General features: G+C 40.6%; 1 protein-coding gene across 1 annotated transcript in view; it reads left to right on the top strand.

Moving 5' to 3' along the window:
- MCOLN2 (mucolipin TRP cation channel 2) overlaps window positions 1-12,040 on the top strand; it is a 60,979-nt gene that overhangs the window by 32,154 nt on the left and 16,785 nt on the right. The window contains exons 7-9 of the mRNA XM_089684404.1: window positions 1,561-1,660; window positions 3,613-3,725; window positions 7,100-7,249. Of these exons, the coding sequence (XP_089540530.1) occupies window positions 1,561-1,660; window positions 3,613-3,725; window positions 7,100-7,249 (363 nt within the window). The remainder of the gene's footprint in view (window positions 1-1,560; window positions 1,661-3,612; window positions 3,726-7,099; window positions 7,250-12,040) is intronic.

The following is a 12,040-nucleotide window of genomic DNA, read 5'->3' as shown; positions in this document are numbered from 1 at the left end:
GAGCGGAGAAGAATAATCCAAGACAAGCCAGAGGTCAGGGCAGGTAGCGATCACGTGGAGGTCAGGAACAGGCTGGTTCGGTATCAGGAGACAATCACAGGAATTGGGGAACACGAGCAGGGATAAGACCATACGGCAATGGGACAACTACTGCAGCCAGTTTAAATAGCCCTTTTGGTGCCAGCATTAGTGACAGGCGTGCCCGTATGCACGAGTGCACATGTGCGCACCTATGTCCAGCTGCCTGCACATCTTTTCGGCTCGTAAGGACTCGACGCATATTTGTGCGCCGCGGAACTTCACCTGCACTATGGGCAGGCCTTTCCTGACAGATGGCATCTGAAATGTTGCTTCAGAGTTTCATCTGGCCTGCAGCTAACCACCTCCTAAGTTGCATCAACCTACTTCAAGCTTGCGTTCCCATTGACCACAATTTGTTTTCTTTGGAATTGAATTGAGTGGAGAGTGGTTTGAATTCCTGTGGTCCCAGAAATGTCTCCTACTGAGAGATTTCTACCAAGCGTGTTTGTGCCTAGCACAGGTGACCTTTTGTCTCAACCATTCCACAAAAAAACCTCCTAGATGGCTTGTGTCGATAGTCCCAAACATCTTGTGGTGTTGGGAAACTGTAGCATGTTTACAGGTGCACTTTGATGGCATCTGAAATGTTGCTTCAGAGTTTCATCTGGCCTGCAGCTAACCACCTCCGAAGTTGCATCAACCTACTTCAAGCTTGCGTTCCCATTGACCTGTATAGTGAAAAAAAGCATCAAACAAAAGCCTGTGTACACAATCCTATATTGGTCAGCCAGGGAGGCTTTACAAACGACAGATGCAAACTTAAATTCAAGTCCTATAGTTCTTTGTAAAGCTCCCACCCTACTTCCAAAATATAACTCACTTTTATGTTTGAAAACTTTTTGGCACAATTTGGTGCTGTTTGTTACTTTTTTTATTTTGCCTATAATTTTAAAAGGCCTATAATCTTTCCTATTAAATATCACCTAGGCTTTTTGATTTCTTGCCCAAAAATCAGGGGGCACACAGTGCCTAGATTGGGATTGCTGCAATGGTGTAATTTGTTTCTAGATGGGGGCTGGATGGTATAATGAAGTAGACTATAGTTTACATTTTAACTGCCCATATATGGTGTGTGTGCCTGAATAATGGAGGCGGAGATATTAGATTAGATGCTCCTCTAGGGTGTGGACTAATGCAAAATGCTTCTGGGTATTCTGTAATGCTTGGTCAAATTTGATGACACTGTTTAATGAAAAAAGTAAAAATAGATCAAAATTGCACTTCACTACGTACCTGTATATATTATTAGAAAGGCCGTTCTTATTAGAAGTGACATGAGACTTGTATATACGCAGTTATAGATACAGAATAAAACAATTAAAATTGATTTTGTATAATTTAGCAGTCACTTTTATAGCTAATTAACTGATTTTGTGCCTCCAATTTATATATTTGTAGTCCTATATTGTGACTGATTCAATTTATTTATAAAGCAGTTTAATTTATTTTTTTTACCATTCTTTCTTTGTTTGCTAACAGATAACATTCGATAACCAGGCTCATAGTGGAAAGGTGAAGATCTTCTTTGATAGTGATGCTACTATTCAGGAGTGCAAGGATTGGCATATATCTGGTTCCAGTGAGTCAAATCCTAAAATACTGTAATTGTGTTCTGCCACAAGCATGTCGTCATTCCCAAGTTTAATCAGAATTTTTCCATACCTGAAAATAAAATACTAATATAGCCTACATTTGTTAATGTTTTATCCTGGTGGCAGAATTATCCCATCAGTCAATAAGTCCACTATGGATTCTAGAAATATATACATGTTTTTGTATATTTTGAAAGACTATTAGCCACTTGCCCTCCAAAGGATTTACCCCCCTTCCTGACCAGGCCATTTTTTGGTGTTACGGCGCTGCATTACTTTAACTGACAATTGTGCGGTCATGCAACGCTGCACCCAAATTAAATTTCTTTCTTTTGGTGGTATTTGATCCCCTGTGCTTTTTTTTTTTTTTTTTTTTTTTTGCACTATATAAAAAAAAAAAAAAGACCGACAATTTTGAAAACTATATTTTTTACTTTTTGCTATTTAAACATGTTCAGTAAAAAAATTCAAAAAATCTAACTTCATCATAAATTTAAACCAAAGTGTATTCTGCTACAAGTCTTTGCTAAAAAAAAAATCCCAATACATGTAAATGAATTGGCTTATGTGAAAGTTATAGTGTTTACAAATGGTGGTATATATACTGGAATTTTTTTATTTTATTTTTTTTATTTTTACTAGTGGCGGCGAACAGCGACTTGTAGCAGGACTGTGGCGGACATTCCGACATGGGGGGAACTTATTATTTTTGAACAAAAAGTGTCGTCCTGTGCTCCCTGTTAAAGATTGGCACCTTGGAGGAGCGGGTACACGATTTTGACAGGTACCCGCTCTCACTTCTGCTGCGACCGCCTAGGTGATCGGCAGCTGAAGTTCTCCTCCACGCCCCAGTCTTCTAGGACGTGGGACCATTCACAATCCGCAGCACCACTTACACATGCGCAGTGGGCACCCGGCTGTGAAGCCGCAAGCTATAACAGCTGGGTGTCCACACTTAAGATGCTGGAACCTACCTGTGGGGAGGACACCACTGCATCCTAAGACAGGTCAGTGGCTGTTTTTTTTTTTTTTTTTTTTTTTTTTAAATCAGCAGCTGCAGTTTTTGTAACCAACAGCAGAAAGATTAGTCTCCTGCGTGCAAGTGAAGTAACCTAGTTGATGCATGAAAGATCGTATGAAGAATCGCTTCTAGCCTTGCTGCTCTTTAGGACTGGGGGTGTCCTGTAACAACTAGGAGAAAACCAAGAGAGAGAGCGCACCAGCATAGTGCATTATCCAAAAAATATTTCATATAAATCCAAATTAAAACTACTCACAAGCATAGAAGAATATACACTCATCAAGCCATACTTTCATGGCCAAATGGAACAATATCCCAAGCACAGAGGGGCCACACCGGGGTCCCTGAAAGCTGACCTGTTTCGAAGGTTTATCCTTCTTTCCAGAGCTCTGAGGAAGGAGGATAAACTTTTGAAATGAGTCAGCCTTCAGAGACCCCGGTGTGGCCCCTCTGTGCTTGGGATATTGTTCCATTTGGCCACGGAAGGGTAGCTTTATGAGCGTATATTCTTGTATGCTTGTGAGTAGTTTTAATTTTTGGATTTGTATTAAATATTTTTTTGGGGGGGATTAATGCATTAGGCTGGTGCTCGCTCTCTGTTTTCTCACATTTATTATAGCTGCTGACGTATATTTTTTTTCACCTGGAGCTCCACTTTAAGTTGAAACAACACAAAAAAAAAACACTAATGGTTTAATATGACTATAAAGCGGAAATCCATCCAGCCATTGACAACTGTTGACTATAGGTTTTTCACTCGCCCTTTGTGTGTCTGAATTGCTACACATGGAGAAACAAATATAATGCTTCAACAGTTCTAAAAATACAAATTTAGTTTTCATTTGAGGACTTTTTTACAAATAATGTGGACTTCTCGCAGAAACAACATGGCGGATCTGTGTTTGGATTCTCTTGCAGCTCAGAAGAACACTCACTACATCCTGGTGTTTGATGGCTTTGTTATCCTGACCTGCTTGACGTCTCTCATTCTGTGTACGCGTTCCATTGTCCTGGCTATAAAACTACAAAGAGTAAGTACTAATAGATTGAGTCACGGAGTTCTTGGTCTCCGATCTTGTTTTCTGAGCAAAGCCGGAGTTCCAAAATTCCTCGGTGCCTCGATTTTTGAATGGCTTTTTCAGAAAATCCTAGCTGCCAGGCTGATCCAGGGGTTTCAGAACCAACATTTTCTCAGTCAGTAACACAGAACAGTATAGGTATTGTATATGTTTTCCTGGCGAGTGATTCAGTAATGTCTGATTGCAGACACAGCCAGACAGCACAGTGGCTAAATGGTTAGCACTTCCACCTGGCAATACTGGGATCATTGGTTCAAATTCCAACCTCAAGCTCTACCTGCCTGGAGTTTGCATGTTCTCCCTGTGCCTACGTGGGTTTCCTTCAGGTACTCCAGTTTCTTCCCACACTCCAAAGACATGCTGGTAGGTTAATTGGATCCTGTCTAAATTGGCCCTAGTATGTGTATGTATGAATGTGAGTTAGGGACCTTATATTGTACGCCCCTTCAGGGTTAGGGAGTGATGTGAATGTACAATATATATGTAAAGCGCTGCGTAAATTGACGGCGCTATAGAAGTACCTGAAATAAATAATAAACCAGTGTTTTCAGAACAACGTCGACATTGACATCCTATGTATTTTTTAGTACAGTCTTCCTATACAGCCCAATGAAATCCAAAAGGAGCAAAAGTTGCTGATTGCTGAGCTGTAGTGCTGACATGTCAGACTGCTGAACAAACCCAACCGTTCTCATACGGAGGGGAGCAATATTTTGAGCAGAGCGCAGTTTATTATGGATTTGCAGCCGATGCAAGGAGAAAAAGCCCTGTAAGGATTAAGGACTGGACTGTTCAAAGCTTCTGCCCTATTTGTACATTGACTTCAATTGAGCTTTAAAGGACAACTTCAACTTTTAAAGTGTTATTAAACCCACAAGAGTAAAATCAGTCTATATATACAGTAAAGCATGCTTGTCATACACACTGTGGAACCTAAGGGGTTAATCACTGTATAAAAAGGATGTTTTGAGCCTGTCTTCTCTGATCCTCCACCTTCTTCCACAGTCCCCAATCCATCTGCTGATAATACAGAGCTCTAGGAGGCACTCTACCCATACAGACTAAATTGAGCATGTGCAGAGATTTTTTTTTCTCTTTTGGGAGGGTGCATGTGATCAACACAGGGCCAATCAGCATTGTCCAGACGGAGGGTCAAGGGTTATGCAGACTCATAGGACTGTCAGAGAAGAAAGGAAAACTCCTCCTACAAGCTTTAACCAGTGCTCTGCAGGACACTAAAAGAAGCACACGACTGATCTAACTGCTGATTAGAAAAGGTATTTAGCAGTTTATGTTTACTAAAATAATTGCATTTCCATGTTGTGTGTACTGTGGGAGACCGGATATAGTGAATGCAGGGTCATAGGTTTGGTAACGCTTTAATGGAGTTGGCTTTTGATAAATTTGACCCCCTCATCCCCGGAATGCAGTGCACCTGAGATAATACTTTAAATTCCTCCCCAATCCAGCCATTATTCCTTGACATGGTCCCAGCCAGTTATTTTTTATACTATTCATCTATTTTACAGCCCCATTTAATCCAATTGGCAAACCTTACTCCTGCAGACCGCCATAAGTGGAGCCATTATTATTAAAGGTATTTATATAGCACTGACAATTTATGCAGTGCTGTATATATGATCTATATTGTACAGTCACATCAGTCCCTGTTCTCAAGAAGCTTACAATTTAAGGTCCCCCAACTCACATACATACATACATACATACATACATACATACATACATACATACATACATGCACATACTAGGGCCAATTAACCTTCCATGCAGGCACAAGGAGAACATACAAGTCTATGCAGGTAGTGCCGTGGTTTAGATTCAAACAGACAGCCCTGGTACTGCTAGGCAGAAGTACTAACCATTTGAGCTGATTCGCACATGTGTGGTGTGGATTGAAACTCAGGTTTCACAGCTAATTGACACAGTAGTTGTTCAGAGGTTTAGGTCAGGTTTAGGTCAGGATCTTATCCTGTTCACACATGTGGTTTAGAAATGGTTACCATAGAAGTCCATAGTCTATAATCTGCACCTGAAGTGGACCGCACTGCTCAGAAATTGAACATGTCTCTTTTTCAGTCTGCACTGAATCCGCACCACCAGTGCACCGGACATATGTGAACAGGCACCAAAGGAAGCAATGTTATTTCACATGTCATGCAGATTGGATGTGGTTCAAATCGCATCCAATCCGCATATATGTGAACCGGCACTTTGTCACGATACCATTTGCTCATCTGAATCCATAAAAAAACCTTGCAGAAAAAAAATTTGGATACCTACTGTAAGATGGGGATAGGGTAACCAGAGATGTTTCAAGAGCACATAGCCAGATAAAGGGTGCAGCTATTCCTTTGATTAAAAAAAAAAAAGCTGCAAGAGGGTTCATAAAATTGTAGTTGCTTATACATATATCTATATACATATATCTAAACCCAGAATTAAGGCTTAGTGATTGAATTAATTTTTTGTACCAAGCATTTTACAGAGAATAAAGAGACTTCTGTTGTAAGTTGCGTAAAGGTGGTTTTGTCAGTACTGGAAGGAGTTCTTTACAGTAAGAGAAGAATAGTTGCAGAATGGCATAGTACCTGATGGAAGGATAGCAATACCAGCAATGGAGGTTAAAAATGGAGAAGAAGTTTTTCTAACTTCTATTTGTATTCAGTAATATTTATATATCATAGTTTTGATCATATATTTAATCAGACTGCTGTTCATACAGTTGGGGAAGGATTTTTTTTTTTGTTACTTTTTTGCTTTGTGAATGAAAATTGATCATTGCAGGAAATGTTTCCCTTCATATGGACCAACACTGCTAAAAACTTTGGAAGATTACATAAAATTAACTGATGGGAGTCATGGCAGTCAAGCTCAACCTATCTATGTATGCATATCACAGGATTAATTGGGCCAAAATATGTACATACAAAATTGTAAACTACACTTGGTTGCAGTTTTTTATTTAAATTAAATCAAATTCAAGGTTCTTTTATTTGCCGACAGAAAAGAGCTCGTCATATAATAAGTGAACTGTTGTTATGAATTGTAGATTGTAAGCTCCGAGGAGCAGGGCCCTCCTTTCCCTCATGTATTGAGCTGTATTGTTGCTGTATTGTCTCCCGTTATATTGTAAAGCGCTGAGCAAACTGTTGGCGATATATAAATCCTGTATAATAATAATAATAATAATGCAATTTCATTTAGACAAGAGATCTCATTTACCTTGCAAAGTTGTCAGAATTGCAAATGCATTTTCCCACACTAGAGGGCAGCAAGTCCTAACTTTGTCCAACTTTTATTTGCAGAGATTTGTGCAGTTTTTCCTGAATAAATATTCCAGACGTGTATGTTCAGCTGACCGCCTGGAATTTATTAATGGCTGGTACGTCATGGTCATCATCAGCGATTTGATGACAATCATTGGATCAGTAATGAAGATGGAGATTAAAGCCAAGGTAGGTCTAGAGGATCTCTACAATGTCATTTTGTCTAAAATCAAGTACAGGCGTACCTCGGTTTACGAACGCCTCAGTCAACTTAATTTTCAGTTTACGAATGGAAATTTTCCATCAAAAATGGCTCGGTTTACGATTTTTTTTTTTTGCAATTCGAATGAATTAATTGGTTTTCAATGCATTTACAATTTTTTTTTAATCATGTCCCTTTATGCCTTTTTAAAGTGCACTTTATAAAGAGTTTTGAACAGAAATGTTTTTTCTTACTTTTTTTCTGACCTCTGGAACGGATTAATTGGTTTTCAGTGCATTCCTATGGGAAGTTTGGGGTGAAGAGGGGGATGACATGTAAATGTTATACAGGCATACCTCGGTTTACGAATTTTTCCCAATACCAAAAGTCCCGCAGAACGAATTACATTCGGAAACCGAGGTATGCCTGTATAACATTTACATGACATCCCCCTCTTCATCCCAAACTTTCTGATATGTCAGGCTTTGAATGGACACCTCTAGTACCCTCAGGTGGCCCATCTGCTTGTTGTAGCCCAACTCCAGCCAAAATGCTTTAGATTAGGGGTGTCAAACTCATTTCATTGCGAGCCGCATCAGCATTATGGTTGCTCTCAAAGGGCTGGTGGTATCTGTAAGACTTGATGTTCAGAGCACCCTACCCCCCTTCCATCAGAAGGAAGAGTCCCCCACCCTCCCTTACATCACAGTGCTCAACTCCTTACCTTGTGCTGCTGCCAGGAAGAAGCTGGGGGCAGAGCTGGGAAGCAGAAAGTGCATGATCTGGAGGAGGACCAGAGGAATCAAGCAGAAAGTGCAGGGTCTGGAGGAGGACCAGAGGAGGCCTGGAGTCTGCTAAATGCTGAGACCAGGGGAGGAGGAGATGAGGGGATGCTGTGACTGCAGAGAGGCACAGAATCTGTAAGATGAGCTCTGTCCTTCACTCTGCTGCCAACTGCTGAAACAGGAGGGAAGGCAGAGACCAGCCTTTCCATGGCTGTACAGAAAAGTTCAGGATCTGGTGGAGGAGCTCTGTCCTCTCTGCTGCCGTCTGCTTAGACAAGGTGTGGGCAGAGACAAGGGTGGTGCCGCAGCTACAGGAGAAGTGCAAGGGCCATATGAAATGGCCTGGCAGGTCAGATTCCCCATGGGCCTTGTGTTTGACACATGCGCTTTAGAACTTTGGTACAGACAGTTAAAGGCTTGGAGCTTTTGATGGGTTTTTATTGCTGTTGGTGACCTCATTTGGGTATATATTCTCCCACTTCCTGTATCTGTGACTCCAGTGCAAGATATTATAAAATGTGGATGCTGAATATCCGAGAAAGAGAGGTCATTGGGATAAGAAGACAGGCCACAATAAACAGCTGATCAAATTTTCTGAGCTTACTTCTCAATCACAAAAATTCTTTTTGTATTGTTGCTGTGCAAATTGGAGAGATCAACCATCATTTCCTGTTCCCTGTGACTTCCTTTCATCAAGACAGGAAGGAAGTGGACATTTCTCCAATGGGGGGACACTATGTAAAAGCATGTAAGCCCTTGCCCGATCTATCCAAAACTGGAAACGGCTGAAGGTGGGCTGCTGGTAAATACTATTGCAGTGCAGATTCATTAGATTTAATATAATTTTTTTTTGCCAAAAGGTATTTAAAGTAAAAAACAGGTTTGCGTTAAGAATACCACAGAAAATTGTAATAAAATAGTGCTGAATATATAACTCAATAAAAATTATATTTAAAAATCCTTAATTGTGTCAAATGTGCAAATGTCCAACACCAAAAATTATATGCATCAATAATCAAAATCTTCTATTCCATTAATCTTTATGTGAGAACACAAATCCACCACCGAATAGATTGAACTCACCAGAGCAATATGCTGGTCAGATTATAAACCAGCACAAGCACTTCGGCTCTGGGAGCTCATAGTGTAGCAATGTAAAAAAAGGAATTTAGTTAAAATATCTCATCGCACTTACAATAACTGGTTTCCGAGGCGACACCAGCATAAACAGCATTCACAGCAATATCACACAGCCTCCTAAGGCATCCACAGACGCCGCCAGCTCGCCGAACGTCATGACGTCACCTCCACAAGCTCCGCCCTCCGCCATTATATACATTATATAATCTATATATAATGATGCTTGTCAAACAGCACAAAATGCATTAAATGGTATATTTACACTCACCGGCCACTTTATTAGGTACACCTTGCTAGTAGCAGGTTGGACCCCCGCTTTTGCCTTCAGACTCGTGGCACAGATTCAGCAAGGTGTTGAAAACATTCCTCAGAGATTTTGGTCCATGTTGACATAATAGCATCACGCAGTTGGTGCAGATTTGTCGGCTGCACATCCATGATGCAAATCTTTCGTTCCGCCACATCCCAAGGTGCACCTATTGGATTGAGATCTGGTGACTGTGGAGGCCATTGGAGTACAGTGAACTCATTGTCATGTTCAAGAAACCAGTTTGAGATGATTTGTGCTTTGTGACATGGTGCATTATCCTGCTGGAAGGAGCCATCAGAAGATGGGGACACTGTAGTCATAAAGCGATGGTCAGCAACAATACTCAGGCAGGCCGTGGTGTTTAAACAAAGGCTGGAATCGAGACCCATCAGACCAGGAAACATTTTTCCAATCTTCTATTGTCCAATTTTGGTGAACCTGTGTGAACTGTGGCCACCGTTTCCCTTTCTTAGCTGACGAGTGGCACCTGGTGTGGTCTTCTGCTGCTGTAGCCCATCTGCTTCAAGGTTCAACATGTTGTGCAGTCAGAGATGGTATTCTGCATCCCTTGGTTGAAACGAGTGGTTATTTGAATCACTGTTGCCTTTCTATCATCTCAAACCAATCTGCCCATTCTCCTTCGACATCAGCAAGGCATTTTCACCCACACAACTGATGCTCGCTGGATATTTTCACTTTTTTGGACCATTCTCTGTAAACCCTAGAGGTGGTTATGCGTGCAAATTCCAGTAGATCAGCGGTTTTTGAACTACTCAGACCAGCCTGTCTGGAACCAACAACCATGACACGTTCAAAGTCGCCTAAATCCCCTTTCTTCCCCATTCTGATGCTCGGTTTGAACTTCAGCAAGTTGTCTTCACCACATCTAGATGCCTAAATGCATTGAGTTGCTACCATGTGATTGGCTGATTAGCAATTTGTGTTACCAAACAATTGAACAGGTGTACCTAATAAAGTAGCCGGTGAGTGTAGGTAGACTCCTTGATACTGAGACATGTAACTTTTTTGTGTTACCAAATAAAGAGGCTGGTGAGTGTATATGACCAAATATAAGAAGCCAAATAACAGAAGTTCATTGTTGGGGTTTACATACCCTTTAATTGGCCAATATCACTTTGGGATTATCTGTAACTCAGAACAAGATGGTTTTTCTCATCACTGAATATTTATTGCAAATGGGGAGTCCCAGCAGGCATTGGCAGAAGCTGAAGATGAATTCCGGAACAACAATCTTAGCATATTAATTGGCAGCCTGTGTCCCTTGAGCACATTTTTTATTATAACTGGAGTAGTTCTTCCAGCACTCGGTAACCACCACTCCCCCCATCAGCTTAATGTGAAATTTTAAGTTTGGAGGGAACAGGTGATGGGAATTTAAAGGCTTCCACCAAAGACTGGTATATAACTTCTGGGAAGACAACAGTGAGTCATTTAAAGATTTTTCTGCATTTAAAAAGCACCAATATGTACTAGGGATGCACCGAAATTTCAGTGGCTGAAACATTTCGCCCAATAACCATCAGCCGATATGAATAAAAGCACCGATACAGGTGCCGAAAAACCCCCTCCCCTCGCTGCCGACCGGCCGCCGCTCAATAGTTCTCAGCCTTACCTGACAAACCATCGAACGATCTAGGCGCTGGGCATAGAGATTAGTGAAGGAAAGATGGCCTCCACTCATCTCTATGCCCTTGGAGGACTGGAGCAACGTCACTTGCGGTTCCGGATATTTTTTTTTTTTCTTTAAAGCACTACAGATCAATTCTTTTTTTGATCTAATGCTTTACATTGCAGAGGAGAGATGTGGGGTCTTATTGACCCCACATCTCTCCATAAAGAGGACCTGTCACTAATTTCTATCACAGGGGATGCATGCATTCCTTGTGATAAGACTAAAAATGATTACTTTTTTTTTTTTTTTTTATAGGGACAGTGCAAAAAATTAAATACATTTAAAAAAAAAAAAAGTTTAAAGTGCTCGCATGTAGTGGTGAACACATGCATAGGCCATGCCCACATATGTAAATGATGTTCAAACCACACGTGAGGTATCTCCACAAATGTCAGAGCAAGAGCACTAGACCTCCTCTGTAATGTTACATTACTAACCTGTAGAAATTTTTAAAGCATCACCCATGGAGATTTTCAAGTACCACAGTTTCACGCCATTCCATGAGCGTGTGCAATTTTAAAGTGTGACATGTTTGGTATCTGTTTACTCGTCATAACATTCTCTTTTATATTTTACAAAATAATTGGGGTATATATTGTGTTTTTGTTTTTTGTGTTTTTTTTTAATCCGTGTATTTTTTCCGCAAAAATATATATTCATTTTTAAAAACTTTTGGCTTCGGTTTTCGGCCAAGTACATTTTTTGAATTTTCATTTTCGGCACCAGAATTTTCATTTTGGTGCACCACTAACTTAGACAATACAAAGTACCAAGAACAATTCACATTAGTGCCTCTCCTACTGTGGAGCTCACACTTTAATAACCATACTCACACACATTGGATAGAAGG

Source organism: Staurois parvus, unplaced genomic scaffold, assembly GCF_062004578.1.
Source record: "Staurois parvus isolate SC_StPar_1 unplaced genomic scaffold, SC_StPar_1.0 ptg000347l, whole genome shotgun sequence".
NCBI lineage: Eukaryota > Metazoa > Chordata > Amphibia > Anura > Ranidae > Staurois > Staurois parvus.
The sequence above is the reverse complement of the archived record's forward strand: the minus strand, read 5'-3'. Positions and strand labels throughout refer to the sequence as shown.